Here is a 17550-nt window from a genome sequence, read left to right on the forward strand (position 1 = left end):
AGCTATGTATGCAGGCACCGCTGACTAATAGGGTCATAGACACTGCGAAATATATTTACTTAAATGGGCAAGCTAGTAAATGTGTGGCCAGCGTGGGAACTTCTCGTTGGAACTTAAGAACTGGCTCTTCCCAGGTAAGAGGCAACAGGCATGGAGCAATCAGTACAGAGAGAAAATGACGTGTGCTACAGCCATTCCAGGGCTGCGGAATTTTGCCTCGAGCTACTCAGCTGAGAACGGTGTTTTAAATTATGAACTTGTGCTCTGACCCCTGTGTTTGGGTGAAGTAAATGGAAGGAGACCACGGGCTCACATGCCAGGATCGACTCACAAATGGGAAACTCATGTCTGGTCTGTCTTCCGTGGCTTCTGCCCCTCACTGTCCCCAAGGGTGATCGCTTGCATCGTGATGAAATGAGGGGAAGGAGAAACAAGTTTATATCACGATTGTGGCAGAAAACAGATGTCAGCCCATGACTCCCCTGCCTGTGCTTTGGGAAGAATACCCTCCCAAGTTTGAGGAACTGTTACTAAACACCCCTGTTACTGTTCATTGGGTTGGTCCTGGACACCACATGCAGTTTTGCAAAGACATGGCCTTCAGGTCACAGGGTCCCTTTCAGACCCTGGCTGCCCTGAGACCAGCCCCCTGAGGAAGGACGATGCTTGAGGCACCACCTCCTCTGACCCAGGCGAGTCCCAGCTCCCTCCCTGAGCGCATTCTGGGCTGATTTAATTTCCTCAATAAAAAGACTGAAGAAAACCTCTGGTGTCTCACTTCCAGCTGAATCTGAGCCTGGGTTTTTTTGAGGGGAGATTATTTGCCGCAGTCTGGTTAACAAAGATTGTGTGCATGAGCTAACCTTGGGCGGCTGACACCTGCAAGGTGGAGAAACACGCCTGAGGGTTTAGACAACCATCAAGAGGTATTTGTTTCTGGGGTTGGGAACCTGGGCACCCCAGCCCCTCAAACATGCCCTCTGAGGGGGCTTGTAATAATCATATGCAAATGAGAGTGGGCCACCCCAGGGAACCTAGGGCTTCTCGGCAGCTTTGTGCCGACGCCACCAGGAGCGGCCTGAGGTGTCCTGGCCTGGCCTATCTATCTGGCTTTTCAGGCTCACCCCCAACCTGTAAACACTCACTGTGGCTGAAACTGGCCGTAGGGGCGCTCTGTGGTCAGAAAACAACTTTGCTTCATTTTCCTCTGCTGAACCAAGGGGAGGAGTGTTTTGAAAATTAAGTTGAAGATGACCACCGTCCCAAGGGTGTGGATAGGGACAGCAAACCTGGGGGGTGGGCGGAGGCATGGCCCGGACGTACCGTCGTCTTTGGTGCGTTCCAGGATGGGGGGCGCGCTGGGGACCCCGTTCCCGATGCGGGTGAAGGCCAGCACCTGGAGCTCGTAGAGCACGAACTTGCCCAGGCCCGCCAGGAGCGCCGACTGCGTGTGGTTCCCGCGTACCACGTGGCTCCGGGGCTCGGGGTCCAGGTCTTTGGCCCGGAACAGGATCTGAGTGGCGACACACAAGGGCAGGGAGGGGAGGCAGTGTGTGAGGAGGGGCCTGGGGGGCTCCTCCCCCAGGGCAGCCAGTTGAGGGCGTGGGGATCTAATTCCTAACCGCTGGCGTTTTGGGGGAAGGAGGGAAGTGCAGCAATTTCCTGGAGACTGGAAGGTGGCTGCAGCGGTGAGCCAGCCCTTGGCCGGCTGGGCGAGCCAGATGCTCGCTGTAATTGACAGGATTTGAGGTCCCCAGTGGCAGCCCCTAAAACCAAGGCTCGACATGAGCACAGAGACATCCTGTTCTTGTAAAAGGAGCTGGCGGCCACTTGGCTACATGGTCCTTAGGAGGCGGGCCTCCTGCCTCGGAGGACCTGGGGACCCCCAAACCCGAGACCCCGCCCCGGGGCCGTTCACTGCCCTCACTGCAGATGCGGCCGCGCTGAGACGGCCCCTCCACGGCCCACCGGCTCCTCACTCCCAAAGCTCGCCCCCTGGGAGCTGGCCCGCAGGAGCAGCGGCTGGAAAGCTGTGAAGGGCAGGGGTCGGGAGGGAGGGCTGTGCACGGCCACGTGGGGCTGTGGGCACTGCGTCCAAACGGGCCAGAAGGGAGCGATCAGGATGCCCCGGGGAGGCGGGGCGTGAGCACGGGAGGGAGCCGAGAACGGGATCCTGAAGACGGGCGGCCCAGGAGAGGGCCGTAGCGCACTGGACACGCGCAGCCTCACGGCCAAACCAGGCAGGCCCGTCCTGCTGCTGGGGGGCGGACGGAGCAGAACAGGGGGGTTCTGAGGGGCTGGCCCAGAAAGGTCTCCCAGAGAAGCCGGGAGGCGTCCACGCCTCGACGCCGAGGCAGCACCCAGGACGGACACGGGCGGTGGTGACACCTGCAGACGCGTGTGCCGGGGCCTCTGGACATGCCCTTGGCATTTTACAAAATCAGCCGCCATCGACTGGAGGGAGCAGCCGCCGTTCCGCCCATCTTAGGGGGAGGACACGGGCTCAGAGCGCCTTGTGTGGGCCCGCGTGACGAGGGTGGAGCGACCCTCCCCACAGACGGTGATGAGGGAGACGAGAGGAGGGCGGTGAAGTCCAGGAAACAGGCCACAGCCAGTGCTGCACGGGCCACGCGCGCTCGCGGGCCGGGGAGGCAGGCGGGGAAGGTCACCTGGGCACGTACCTTGTAGCCTAGGATGAGCCCGTTTTGGTCCTGTTCGGGGACCGAGGCCCATGTCAGTAAGATCTGGGTGGAGCTGACGGCCTCGGCTGACACGTTTTCAGGGGCGGCTGAAGGAACTGCAAGGAATGAGTTAAAGAGATTGGCTCCGGAAGTCTAAAGGCTTCTACAAATAAAGGTCTAATTTTTACCCTTCTAATCAAGTTGTCCTTGAAATAGCAATGCACTCTGAGCATTTTTGCAGTGATCAGATTAAACCTGCAGGGGTATCACGGAAATGTAAATCTCCTTAATATTAGCAACAAATTCCATAAATCCTGGGTATTTAGGAGCTCCATGTTACCCGAGTCCACCCAGAGAGAAAATAAGCTTGTCTCATTCTTATATTAACTGGTGAGAACTGTGGCTTTTATCTCAGATGGAATCCTCACGTTCAGACACAGTTCACGGACCTCTCTAAATGCGGACTTTGTGGGGGACAGGCAGGCGGGGAGGGGCGGAGGGGAGGTTATGATTGGCACCCGGGGTGGGAGCAGGGGAGACTCACATGGTGTGCCTCTGCGGGGAGGGGGCGACAGGCACCGACCAAAGGGAGTGTCAGCACCCCCAGCACCTCCACGGTCGAAAAGGAGAACATGCCAAGTTCACGAAACTCACGGGCACAGAACACGGGATGGGGCTGCGACACCTTCTCAGTGACCACCCCCAGGACCAGCCGGCCGACTGGCTCACCCCTCCACCCACCCATCCATTCCCTCATCCACCCATTCTTTCCTTCACGTCCTCTGTCACGAACTCACTCACTCACTCGTCCACCCCCACACTCCCTCCCTCCCTCCCTCATACGTAAGCACTCCCTTCTTTCTGCTCAGCCATTGTGAAGGCCCCTCTGCAGTCAGTCTGAAGACAGAAAGTAACCTGTGTTTGCACAGCAACACTGCCCCCCAGCTCTGCTTCCTAGAGCTTCTATACCAAAGCCATGTGGTCTTTGCTGTGGGTTGAACTGTGTCCCTTCAAGTTCCGGTGCTGAGTCCTGACCCTCTGGGCCCAGAATGTGACCTTATTGGGAAATATGGTCCCTGTGGATGTAATGGGTCAGACGAGGTCACATGGGGGTGAGGCGGTCTCTACTCCAGCAGGACTGGCATCCCTGTGAGAAGAGACGGACGTGCACGCGGGGAGACTGCCGACCCCTGGCAGGACTGGGTTTGTACTGCCACAGCTGAGGAGCTTCCAGAAGCTGGGAAGGGGAAGGGCCGCCCCTCCCAGCACCTCCAGAGGGAGCTCAGCTCTGCTCACACCCCTTTCTCCACCTTTTGGCCTTCAGAGCCTCGAGAGAATACATTTCTGTGTTTGAAGCCACCACTCTGGGGCACGTGATTACAGCAGCCCCAGGAAATGAGGGGCTGCTGTAACGAAGTCTTTAAGAAAAGAATGACAGGACTTGTGCAGGCCCTGGAGCAGACGCTCTCCATCGTTGGCCAGCTGGTCCCGGCTGCTCCACAAGCGGCAGGATTGGGATGGAGGCAGGGGGGCCAAAGAGGGCCCAGCGGCAGGCCGGACCTTGCAGGGGCACTTGCTGGGAGTGCTGGGCCTGGAAGGACAGCTTCCCTGGCCTGACCGCCTGGGGGGCGGGAATCCCCCACCCCTTGTCCACTTGCAAGGCTGACTGACGGGCCTCGGAGCCTGACCGACGAGGCTGACTGACGGGCCTCGGAGCCTGACCGACGAGGCTGACTGACAGGCCTTGGAGCACAGGTGTGAACTGGCTGCCATGTGGGTTGGCTGATGCCCCCACAACACACACACGCCGCTGTTGGTGCCTGTCTGTCCCGAGCACAGGGGTCTTCCTTCCTGACAGTTCTGGAGAGAAGACACTGGCCAGCTCACCTGGTTGATTAACTTTTTCTTCCCAACTACGTCAGTAGAGGGTCATTCATTCCATCATTCAGTCATTCAACAAAACACCGTAATTCACTTGAGCAGATTTGTGTCCCAGGGTGAGAATCCTCCTGGCTTCTGGTGGACTCAGCCCCCTGAAGGGAGCAGGCCGGCCGCACACACCACTCCGAGGCCCCGCCTTCTGCAGGGGCTCCCAGGGTGCCACTCGTGTCCTCCACCCATCAGGGGCTCCCCCTCAGTGTTGTAACTTCCAAGGCGGTTACCAGGACATTGCTGACACATATGCTTATTTTATTAAAAAAAAAACAACTGAGCGAGAAGCTGGCACCTTGCATCAGTTGTGAATTAAAGGTGTCACTTATCATTCAAAGAGAAGGTAAGCCTACAATTTTCCGACTTCATTTTCCACTTTATTTAGAACCAGGTGAGAGGAGCAAGTATACTGTACCCAGACACTAGCGTTAAGTTCTAAATTTCCGTCTCTCTGCAAAGAGAGAGGCCATCGTCATAGCAACGCAAACTGGCCACCTCTCAATCCTTAACTGTCTCCTGTGGTTCCTTGTGGAGACCGCAAGTGCCCAGTTCTCATGTAGACCTACACGTAACAGATGACCTCCTAAGACGAGGTAACATGTGCCTCCACACACTGGCAGGCCAGCCATGTCCCCAGAGAGCGAGGGCAACTGGGCATTTGTGGCAGCCCAGCCTCGGTGCCCAGAACGCAGTTGGGTTCCCAATGAGGAGACAGGCTGAGCAAACGGTAGTGTTCACGATGAAAATTTCAGCCCATTCGAGTCTCACCAGGGAAAACTGCCATTTAGTTACAAAATATTTATGTTCTTGAGATTTAGGAAAAAAATCTTGCACATTACGTAAATTGAGGGAGATTCAACTCCTTCCTAACCTGGTGTCTTGAATTTTGAGACAGTCCTAGAAACTCCCCTTTCATTAAAAAGAGTGCCTTTTAACATGCATTGCCTTCTTTTCTTCTCTCCCCTCTGCAGGGCTCCTTCCCTCTTAGCACCAGCTGTGCCTCATGTAGTGTCTTTGATTTTAAGGGCCTCATTTACCCTTATAATACATCATAAGATGTCATGAAACCAGCTCAAGTGCACGTCAAAACCGGACTCTTCATGTAAATGTGGTTTGAGAAGTTCTGCGTGGTGCTTCCACGGCTGGCTTTCAGCACGTCTGTGTGCTGAGCTTCTTAAAGCACGGACATACAGCTCTCATCGTGGAGGCGCTGCGTGTTCCAGGATCTGCAGGCTTCCTCTCCTTCCAGTTCCCTCCGACCCTGTCTGACTCCATCAGCAGCTGACTCTCCACCAGCGTGCCCTGGAGACCCCTTCACCCTCTTCAGCAAATGCAGTAATGACCTCTGACCACTGGTTTTTTTTTGTTGTTGTTGTTCAGTTGCTAAGTCGTGTCTGACTCTCTGTGACCCCATAGACAGGTGCCCCTGTCCTCCACTATCTCCTGGAGTTTGCTCAAACTCATGTCCATTGAGCTGGTGACACCATCCAACCATCTCATCCTCTGTCTGACCACAGTAAGGATGGCTTTTTAGCAGCTAGAAAGATTTTTACAAAAAGATACTCTCAAGGCAGTCATTTTGCCCTTGGTTGTCTTTGTTGAGTGTTCTTTGAAAACTTATCCCAAAATATTACTTTCCATTTAAAATTTCACTTTCTTCACCTTCACGTGATATTTCATTGTTGTTTTCTGAACAAAAGTCTGTGGCTAAGTGCGGAGCTTGAGGCTGACAGTTACTTTCTTTCAGTTCCTTCAAGATTATTACTCCATTGTCTTCTGCCCGCTGTTGTTCTCGAGAAGCTGGTTTCAAATGGTCTTTGCAGGTGAGAGGTCCTGGGTCCAAATGTTTCTAAGATTTTCTCTTTGGCTCTGGTATTTTGCAGTTGAAGGGCAGTGCAATCTGGTGCAGATATATTTCTATTTTTTCTATTCAGGATTCATGTCTTCAGTCTGATACACAGTGTCTTACCTCAATTCTGTAATTTCTCAGCCATAATCTCTATGTGTTTCCTCCCTCTCATTTCCCTGCCCCTGCCCCCCATCCTTTCTGAATCTTACTGAATGTATATTGGACCTTCTCAGTCTAGTCTTTATGTCTTCTAACTTCTCTATCATACTTTCAGCGTCAATGTCTCTGTGCTGTATTTTGAGATTTTCACTCATTTTCAGCTTCCAGTTGGCAATTCTCTCTTTCGCAGTGTCTAACCTACTTATTACCTCAATCATTGTGTTTTACTGAATGGTTGTGTTTTATTTTTTTTCCCTAAGAAATACTGTTTTAAATGGTATTTTAATCTCTACTTAGAGTTTTAATGCTTTCTTTTAATAATGAAAGACCTGAAAATTTATTTCTAGCTTTAGAATCAATGTTACATAAACAAGTCAACGTTACATATGATTTGTATTTAACACTGTGTAAAATTAAGGTATACAACATAAGACATGAAGAAGACAGGACTTGCCCTAGGCTCAGGAAGCCTCTGAGGAAATAGCGAAGTCCTGAGGCAGCTGGTTTCCTGTTTCAGACTTCCCACCTTCGTCTCAGCCTTCTTGGGTGGAGGTCAGGAAGGTATTCTGAGCGTGACATCTAACCCAAGACTTTACACCTTTTTCTCAGCCCTCTTGGGTGGAGGTCAGGAAGGTATTCAGAGCATGACTTCTAACAGCCCACGTGGTCTAGGGTAAGCAGTTCCCTGGTGCATCAAGGGCTGAGCAGCATGGGTGGGGGTGAGCTGAAGAGCAGAGATGGTCTTTCTGTTCAGGAGAAAACCTCACTATTTCAGACCCTCGGAAAGAGCTGGTTTGTGTGTCTTTAAAGAGTGTCAGCAACACTCTTTTCTGAGTTTCTACAAGCTCAAACCAGGCCAGCAAGGGTCCTGCAAACTGCTGTTGACCAGTCTGGCCGTGGAACCTAGAAGATGAGCATCTGCCCAGCGACCTCTGGAAGCTCTCCTCCCTTTCTGGCAGTAAGCAAAGGGTTGTGAGCCGTCTCCGGGCAGGTGTCAAGAGGCAGAGGTGCCCAGCCTTTGCTCATCTGGACCCTCTGGCCACTGCATGCAGACGGCAGCTCGTCTACAGGACGGCAGAGCCTGGGTCCTCAAATCACCCCATGGACTCATTGACAGGCACACCCACCTTACGCTGTAAAGAGAAACTCCCGTTGTGAAAAAGCAACAGAATTTTTGAGGGTCTATTTTCTGGGGCAGGGGAAGCTGTCTCGACACACCACATGCACAACTTTGTCGGGAGGAATTCCTGAACACCGTGCGCCACAAAGATCCCATCAGAGTCTCCGAACGCTCCTACTTCCAATCGCTGGTGGCGAAAATCACCCCTAATTAAAGACAGCAAGGCAAGTCCAGCCCCTGGGAGAATCCACCATCAAACGCAAAGCAGCGTCATGGGCTCTGAGGCAGGCTGACCTAATTCCTCAGGAAAGATGCGGTAGGGGGCGTGGGGCGGGCTAAGGGTGAGCCAGTGAGATGCCAAGAGCCTGGGCCCGCTCAGCTCCTCCTGCAGGAGACATGGGAGGGCCCGGGGCCCCGACTCACCCGACTCCCGGGTCCGGCCCCGCACGGCCGCGCTCCAGGGCCCGGCGCCGATGGCATTGAAGGCCTGCATCTGCAGCGCGTACTCGGTCCACTCCTCCAGCCCCTCGACCGTGAACTCCCGCTCCAGCCGGTCACTGATGACTTGGGTCTGCACCACAGAGGGCAGGTCCGGGCACCACCACTTGACCCTGTAGCCCACGGACTCGGGGTTCCCGTTGTACTGAGAGTCTGGCAGTGGCTGGAAGCGGACAACAGTCTGTGGTGAGCCCCTCTCGGAACCACCCCCATGAGGGTACCCAAGCACCAGCCTGCGTTATGGGGCCAAGTTCATGGAAAAGCTACACTGGAGTGAATGTTCTTGGACTTTTTCTTTTTTACTTTTCCCTGAAACTTTTCTTCTGTTAATTACAGGAAGCCTTGTCAGTAATTTTAGCTGGACTTAATTTCTTTTAATATATTGTAGCTTAATTTTGTGAGCAAATGTTCTGATTCAATATCAAGCTGGCTCTCTTACAAATACTTCGGACCCGTTCCATGTCGACCGAGCTTAAGGACTTATATAGGTCGAGCCCACGGGATGGTCGACTTTCTTCCCTAAAGAATATGTCTTGGTTCCAAGAAGCCACTGTGTAACGCTACTAATTAAGACAGCTGGGGATGGTCTGAGATCCAACACTAATTGTAGAGCGTACTACTTCTTGGTTTAATGACGAGATTAGCTTTGACCTGGACGAAGGCAGGAGGAAGCAACAACTAAGCTCCGGGCTCCCCACAGCACCACACCCCGACTCACCACCCAGCGGAGCCGCAGGCTAGTCTCGCTGGCAGTGCGGACGGTGATGCTGGTGGGGGCCACGTCCGGGGGGGCCTGCAGCGTCTGGATGACCCGGGAGGACTGACTGAAGGGGCCGGCGCCGACGACGTTCACCTGCCTCATTCGGAACCTGCACGGAGAGGGGACGCGGGAGATGGAAGGAAACAAAACCCCACACCAGTTTCACACGGCACAACATGGACCTCGGCAGCTCATTTTAGGCTGAATGTTTTCCCCTAAAAACAAGTGAATCTTGATTCATCTGCTCTAAACTTAGGAAGGATGTTAAAATGAGCTTAGGTTCAATAGCACCTCTCATTAGGTTTTTTTAAAAAAACCCCAAACCCTCACTTTGGTATTATATTGAAACAGTGTTCTTCACAAAGATGTAATTTCCCCTTTTACTCCCTGAATTAGTCATTCTGAGTCTTTTGTTCTCCGGTCATATGAAGAGCGTCCATCCTGGCAGGACACTGACGCTATCACACCCAGCATCTGAGATAACTGGAAATCCTATCTCTTCCCTCAGTCTTACGGGAAGTCACAGCATCTCAAGCAGCCATCACTCCGCCCTTTGTTTGGGCCAAGGATTTACTGCCTGGATAAGTTTCAGGGTCAAGAGGCAAAGGTTAAATGGCACATTAAATGCTTGATTAGTGAAACCCATGCCTCCGGGACCCAGGGAGGGTGAGGCAGAAGGTGTTTCAAAGACGTCTGCTCTTCACACACGCGGCACCCTAACAGCCCCAGAGGTGGAGTTCTGCGAAGAAAATAAAAAGATCTGCATCTCCAACCTTGGCTGCCGAGCCTGCTACACCAGCCATGCCTGCTGGCTGCCCAGCCAGCGAAGCCGGTGGGAGGGCCGCTGCTGGCCTGGCAGCAGGGACAGTCCCTCTGGGAATGACACTCAACAGACAGCATCTGGTGGCCGGAGAAGCTCAGTTTACCGCTACGGCAGCTGGAAGCATCTCGCTCGCATGCGTGCAGCTGGGTTTCACCGCTGCGGACAGAGGGCCCCGGCAGGCAGCTCTCACCGGTAGTGAGTGTAGGGCGTGAGGTCCGGGATCTCCAGCATCTGGGCATCCGGCTCGTTCTCCTCCTCGCAGAGGGTGACCCACTCCTCCTCGTCCCCGACTGCTCCAACCTGCAGGACAGAGGGCCTGGGACCCGCTGGACTGCATGGGGCTGAGGCCGCTGGCCAACCCCTCACACGGGGGGCGTTCGGTCCCGTGAGCACACACCCCCCACCCCCCGACCTGCGCCTCCGAGCGGGGCCCCCTCTGTCCCCACCACTGGGTCTGGGGGTTTCAGTCACCAGCTCTCGGTCAGGGCCTGGGCATACCTGGCCCCGGGGACTCAGACCAAGGGCTCGGGACGGGACCTGCCTTCATGTCCTTCATCCCTGTGGACAGGGGACCATCCGGCAGAGAAGACCTGCCCAGCCCCACGGGGCCCGAGTGGCTGGGAGTCCCTGCAGAGGGTCCAGAGCTGTTTCCCCCACCGTGCCTCCTGCTTCCAGCCTGACCCCTTCTGCCCGAACGCACGCCGAAGATGCCACCGCTGGCTGAGCCTCTGGAAGTTCTTGTGCAGGGGACCCCGCTGCTGCCCTGGGAACTAGCTGAGGTGGTAAAGCCTGCCTTGGGGCACAGCTGACCCAACATCTTCTGTCCTGAACCCCGCCTGTCCCCTTGTCCTGCCTGATATTCTGCCTCCTGCTGATTTTATTCCCTGTCCGTGAAGTCCCATCTAGTCAGCTGCCCAGCTGGTATTTTCAGCCCTTCCAGGACCACCCAGCCTGACCCCAAGCCACACCTCTCCTGATCCCCGTCCTCGTCCGAGCGGCTTCTAGTTCTGCCCAAGCCGGTCTGACTGCCCCGCTTGCACTCTCTGCCCTGTGGACCAATGGACCTGACCCTGCGAGAGAGCAATGGTGCGGGCAGGGGGCACTGGTCACCACCTGCCAGGGAAGCCCCCGCGTTCTCTGTAGGTCCCTGCACGCCGTCCAGGCAGGTGCAGGGCCTGTGCAGGCTTGGGGGGTCAGGGGCCTGGGGACACCTGAAGACGGAGGGCTGTGGGCACGGAGAGCCTCAGGCCAAGCAGACAGTGCTGAGGCGGGCTGGCCAGGGCCCGTGCAGGCGACACCCCACAGATGGCTTCAGGGACAGCACAGGAAATGCGCTTGCAACGTCTGCAGAGAAACCAAGCTGGCAGGTGGCCACGGGGGGGTGGCATGAGGGTTTAGAAGGACCTTGGTGGACTGGAGACAGGCAAGACCAGAGGGGACAGCAAACATGGGGCTGGGCGGCCTGAGTCCCAGGGAAACGAAACACAAAACTCTAAACCCTCTCCATTCACAACGTCAAAACGGCTTGGCATGTCCTCCAGCAGTTAAACTCAGAACCATCACGTGATCCAGCAACCTCACTTCTGGGTCTATACCCCGAAGAAGTGCAAGCTGGCTCTCCAACCTTTGTGTGCACATGTTCACGGATGCTCTGCTCACAGCAGCCCCGGGGGGAAGCACACAAGTGCCCGTCGATGGTCGATGGGGAAGCGGGTGCAGCCCCAGGACCGATGCTGCCCGGCCGCGGAAGGGGCGGAGCACTGACCCCTGCCGCACCGCAGGCGGGCCTTGAAGACGTGATGCCAAGAGGAACCAGACCCGCAGGCCACACGCCACGTGATCCCATCTCATAAAATACCCAGGACAGGTGGACCCGCAGGAGCAGAAAGCAGATGGCTGGGCACCATCTGCCCAGGGCGGGGGAGGCGGGCACGGCATCGTCTGGGGAGCCTGGAAACGTTTCGGCCCCAGGTGGGGGTGGAGGCTGGATCGGAGGCACCAATCCATGAACAGTACACTTTGACATGGTCAACTTTATGTTCGCCACGAATTTCACCTCAGTGAGAAAACATCAAAAGTACAAAAGGCAGTGACCAGCCAAGAGCACGGTGGGGAAAAGATCAGGATGTCAGAGTGGGCGCTGAGCTCGGGGGCAGCGAAGCAGCAAGCGGCTGGACAGGCAGGGACATCAGGAGGAGGGTGGCCAGGGTCCAGGGCCTGGCGCTCGGGGGCCCAGGTCTCCCTGGCCTCAGCATGTGACCCCACAGGAGGTGCTGCAGGTTGGCCGTGGGGCTTTTGTTCTGAAGAGTGTAACCTACGACTGCAGGGCTGGGGTACCCAAGTCACATTTCCCCTCCTCATCTACGGCTCTTTTTTAAAAGACTTGGATTTGAACGGAGGCCACATCATCAGGGCTCAGGTGGGTGCTTCACGGCCACGTGGACCCGTTGGCCGTTCTCCCTGTGGGCCCGTCTGTCGTGACTCAGCAGCATCACACAGTCTCAACACCCGAACCTTCTGAAAACACGTCCGCCCTCTGTTCTTCTCCACGAAGTCAGCAACGTCCTTGGAATCTGGACAGAAACTGGGCCTTCAGGATGAAGTCCTTGGAATCTGGACCGAATCCGGGCCTTCGAGATGTCTCCGTGAACAGGACCCCCCCACCCCCGAAACAGGCCACAGAAGGCAATGCCCTAATTCCGTGCCCTCCAGCACCTTCTGTGACGCACGGCTGGTCATGTCCAGGCTCAGTCAGAATCGGCGCCAGGCAAAGGTTCCCTGTGCTCGCGGGTGAGAGAGCGGCGGGCGGTACGGGGCTCGAGGAGAGCACCCGAGGGGCGGTCTGGAGCCTAGAGAGGCAGGGGGCTGCGAGGAGAAGGCCGCATCTGGTGTGACGCTGGTCAGAAGGGCGACGTGCAGCGACCTCCAAGCCTGTGGTTTCTGCAGCTTTGCACCTCAGTTGGCAGCGTCTGGGCCGGACCCTGATGCGCGAGTCAGAGGCCATCAGCGGCCTTCAGACAGAGGGGACTCGGGCGGGCTCACTCACAGCGCCCTGGCCTGCCTCCGGCTCGGGGCACGCAGCGTTCCCGGGCCACGGGTGCGGGCACGGCGGCCCCGCAGCGGGGCCTCTAAGCCGCAGCAGAAGCCACCTCCCACGCAGTCTGCGTCCTCACTGTCCGCCCACCCTGTCCGGGGTCCCCGCGGGGTGCGCCCCCCTCCCGCCTCCTTCCCAAGGCGTCTTCCCCTCTGTTGCCCCTTGTTCCATGAGCCCCTGAGGGGGGTTCAGGGTCTGGCTCACCACCGAAGCCCCAGCACCGCCACCGGGGTCCAGCCCAAACTCGGGGCCTGACCGGTCGGCTTATTAACATACGGATGACTGTGTTAATACAAAAAAACGTGCATGATTTCAAAATCAGTGTTGAGATGGGATGCCTGGCGCTGAGCTCCAAAACTAACGATCAGAGAACGTAACTGGGGCTCCAGACCTCGGGGGGTGGGGGGTCGAGTTTCTGTAACAAGCGGTTTACATGTGGAGTAAAGAGAGGGGGGTGCTTCTCCGCAAGGAGCCAAGGACTGTGTTTCCTGCTCGGTTCCTCAGGCTCTCAGCTTAGATTCCAAGACCGCCAGGAAGGAGAGTTCTAGAAGCAACCGGCGCTCACTAATGATGCGCTGGGCAGGGGATGCGGAGGAATTCTTTAAAGATAAAACAATCAGAGCTCGACGGGGAGGCTGAGGTTTTGACTTTTTTTTTTTTTGCTTCTTTTTCTTTTAAAGCTAACAAACAGCACTTTGCAATACTTAGGACGAGAGCAGAGATGCCATACATCTCAAATGCTGCTCGGCGGGGGGCAGTCGTGAGCATCCACGGGGAGCCCTGCGTCCTGTGCTGAAGCCCCAGGAGTCGCTGTCTCCTGCCTCCTCTGGGTAGGGCTCTGGGCTGCTGTCCCCAACCCTGGCAGGCACTTGGTACCCCCGGGAGGCGGGGCTCCTTCAGACCCGCCTGCCCTTTGAATGCCTGGGGTCCCCTGCTGAGTGGGTTTTTCATCAGGGTTGCCGAGTTGCCTGCTCTGGGAAGTCCCTGCCTCTGAGAAGTCAGGTGGAAACCAGCCCACCGGGCAGGACCTCCAGCACCCCAGCCGCCTGCAGCGCTGATGAGCTCAGCATCCCAGGGGGCCGGGGATCGATGGCTACTCAGAGGAGAGGCATTAACCTTGTCCACAAGGGGACAGCAAGTGCAGAGGGGGCACGTGAAGCTGAGCTGTGGGCCGGGAGGGGAGAGGTGGAGGGGGCCCTGTTCTTATGCAGAGTGGAGGACAGGGAAAGCTCCAGAATCCATGGCATGGAAGCGTGCTGAGCTGAGCCCCGGAGTCAGCAGGAAAACCCGCCCGTCCAGCAGCCTGTGGTCTGAGCGGCCGCCCAGGGAGGCAGCTGGGGGCGCAGAGGAGAGGGCTCAGATGGGCCCCCCCGCTGGCAGATTGCAGCACAACCAGGCCAGGATTCAGACCTGGACGGGGCTCAAGGCCAGTTCTCGAAGAGTCCGGGCAGCCTGCGACCCTAATGAGCTCCCCCGCCCACCCCGCGCTGCCTGACACCAGCTTGTGCGGAGGTTCCTGCTGGGAAGCAGCCTTAGGCCGGCTTCCTCCCTCCTCCGATCGTGATCGTTGGTGATTCATTTACTTTTTCATATTCCTTCTGTCTTCAGAGGCAGGAGGATTGTGACGCGACCATTCCAGAGGCTCAGGGCTTTGTCCCCCGGCCCCTGCACCAGTGAACAGCCGTGACGACTGCAGACGCGAGCCCGGCTCACCGCCCTGGCCGCACGGATGGCCCAGGGCCTTCTCCGCTGCCCGGCCTTCCTGCTCTTACCTCCCGCAGGTGCTGGGGTTCCTATCACTTTATTCACACTCCCCCTGAAATATCCTCCTAGGAACCAGGTTTTCCACAAAGTCCCCCCATCCCAAGAAGACGCTTCCCCTGGAATTTACTGTGGACCCAGGACCGTCCCTGCACTGGGGGCCCCTGGGGGCCGGCCTTCCTGGAGTCTGTAGACCCACTGTGCGTGGCCCGAGCCCCCCACCAAACAGCTGCGCTATGACTCGGGGTGGGGAGGGAGGTGTGGGACCAGCCTGGAGCCGCCGTCTCCCTGGAGCCGCCGAGGGAGCTGGGCATCCAGCTCCCGCTCAGCCCTCATGTGAAGCTGGCCTCCCAGGATCCCTCACAAGCTTCCGGGGGACTTTTCTGTGTCTGACGCTTCTGTCCCTCAGACACGCCCCCTCTCTAGGGCAAACAGGACCTGCCCACATCTCCACGAACCCTGTGCGGGTGTCGTGCCACTTGCTAAGATCCCGAGATGCCGGCGAGGGTTGGGTGCCATCACTGATGAAGTGAGGTGGGGTGGGAGTCTAGGGGGCTGGGAAAAGGGCAGGAACCCGAGAAGCCCCACCTTCTGCTCATGTGATGCGGGCCCCTGGCCTTGGAGTGGGGACCACAGAACAGCCCCGAAGGCCAACCGGGAGACGCCGACGGGGGAAGCGTGCGGAGCGCTGGGACACCCTGGCTGAGGCTCAGAGATCGGGAGACTCAGGTTCTCAGGAACACAGTCCCCTGAGCAAGGCCTTGCAGGCCTCACATCGGCTCCCTCCTCCCCTCTGGTGCCTGCTCCCATCATTGCCTGCTCATGCCCAGCTGCCCAACCACGCTGCGGCTCAGCCTTCCCCGCGTGTACCAGCCACAGCTCTCACTCTGTATCAAAGACTCTGACACTGGGGCCTTGCTGACCCTGCAGGGACCGCCCCTCTCTGGGCAGCTGGGTCCTAGAAACAGTAAACAGCTCAGCCGTGAGCACGCCTCCCTGTGCAAATCAGCCAACCCAGAGCCTACCGCTCACACCTCCTCCATGGGCTTACACCCTCTGGGCCACTGTCCACCTGTCCTCTCCACCCTGGGCAGGTTCCATGCAACCAGGATGGGCCCTGTGCCCCGGAGCCTGCGGGAACGATCCAGACCAGCCAGTCCTCAGCCTGCCCACCCCGCCTTGTCCACTCCTTCCGCAGAAACCTCAGTGAGGCTTCTGGTCTGCACTGAACCTCCCTCCCTCTGCCTCCAGCCGCCCTGGGGTCTCCCCATGAGGCCCTGTCTGGCTTCGCGTGCCCCCTCCTCTCGGAAACTGTGAGTAACAAACGATCTTTCCAGGCAGTCGTCTCCTGACGCCCTGGCTTCACTCTACCCAAATAATAATAAAATATACATTTTAAAACAACCGGGGGGCCATGCGCCTGTCACTCTGCTATTTTCTCTGCTTGGAGTGTCCTGCTCCCTATCTGGCTAAAAAAAGTTCACCTCCTACATGGAGCCCTCCTTGATTATCCCACTCGGTTACCCATTTTCTTTCCAAGGCCATCTTGGCAACACTTTTTTTTTTCTTAACAGTTCTCACAAGCCTCATTTTATTGATTATTACATCTCAATCATTCCTCCTACCCACTCCCCCAGTTGCGGATTTTTAGAGGTGGGGGCTGAAGGCTCTCCGTCTTTGTAATCTAGTATGTGGCATCAGTCCGGGAACCAATATCACAGCAGGGGCTCAGTAAGTGTTTGCTGGATGAATGGCTGACTGGAAGAAGCAAACACAAAGCCTAATGATGGGAAAAATGAAGCGTATAGGCAAATCTAAAATCCCAACAAGAGAATCAGGATGAAAGAATCTGAGCGAGTCTCCAAAAGAACAGGAAAACATGACTCCCGTAAAATTTAACTCAGTCTGACAGGGGCGATTTATACGGACGCTGACCTCTATTTCTTGAAAGTGACATCTGTCGTAAAGCGCTTTCCTCGGTTGTACTTGAGTTGTCCCTTAGGCTGAGGTATTTCCTTCCCCTGTGGTCTGTTAGAAAGTCTCATAATAGGAGGAAGTAAGGACCTGATGCATTTAACGAACAAAAAAGCCACTTCAAACCATCCATCTTGTACAGTCTTCCTATGCAAGTCGAGAAATGAGAGAGGAAAGTCAACACAAGGGCGTTCTTATGGACGACCAAGCAAACAACAAACACTGAAATATCCGAGCGTGCGAGTCACTGCCACCCATCCCCACAGCACGCACGCGCTCGGGCAGAGGCGTCGCCCTGGAACAGAGCTGTTCCCATCTCAGCGACTCTGTCTGATGGCTGAGCCACCCCTGAAGCCCATCCCCGCGGCACGCACGCGCTCGCCAGAGGCGTCGCCCTGGAACCGAGCTGCCCCCATCTCGGTGACTCTGTCTGATGGCGGAGCCACCCCTGAAGGAGCCGTCAGTGACGACAGCGCTCATGTGCACACGGGACAGACCCGCTCAGAAACAATGCTGCTCTTTTCCTTCCTATTATGAAAGAGAAACTCCACCACAGTGAAGGCTTATGACAACCGTGATGCTGATACCCGCTTGTTGGAAAGGCCGCAGACAGCACTGACACCCCCCGTGATGAGGGGAGGAGGAGACAAAATCAGCGATTAGAAATCCCCAACTCCAGCGCTCGAGGAGATGAGACAAAGAACATCTGGTCTGTGACCCGCAGGAGACAGGACACGCCGTGGGAGGTGGCAGGCCGCCAGGTGGACGGACACACAGGCAAAGGGTGGACAGTTTCCCGGGGGTGGGCACCGGGAACGGCCGATGTGGCCTGGTCCTGGTTCCATGTGAATAGATTCCCCCACCAGCTCCTGGACGCTCAACTGACTCAAGCTGGGCTG

The 17550-nt window shown here is 56.5% G+C and overlaps 1 protein-coding gene across 1 annotated transcript in view; it reads right to left on the reverse strand.

Moving 5' to 3' along the window:
- SDK1 (sidekick cell adhesion molecule 1) overlaps positions 1-17550 on the reverse strand; it is a 724823-nt gene that overhangs the window by 73192 nt on the left and 634081 nt on the right. The window contains exons 23-27 of the mRNA XM_069569592.1: positions 10013-10122; positions 8958-9108; positions 8165-8402; positions 2682-2797; positions 1324-1513 (exon numbers count right to left, since the gene is read on the reverse strand). Coding sequence (XP_069425693.1) covers positions 1324-1513; positions 2682-2797; positions 8165-8402; positions 8958-9108; positions 10013-10122 — 805 coding nt within the window. The remainder of the gene's footprint in view (positions 1-1323; positions 1514-2681; positions 2798-8164; positions 8403-8957; positions 9109-10012; positions 10123-17550) is intronic.

Source organism: Ovis canadensis, chromosome 24, assembly GCF_042477335.2.
Source record: "Ovis canadensis isolate MfBH-ARS-UI-01 breed Bighorn chromosome 24, ARS-UI_OviCan_v2, whole genome shotgun sequence".
Taxonomy (NCBI): domain Eukaryota; kingdom Metazoa; phylum Chordata; class Mammalia; order Artiodactyla; family Bovidae; genus Ovis; species Ovis canadensis.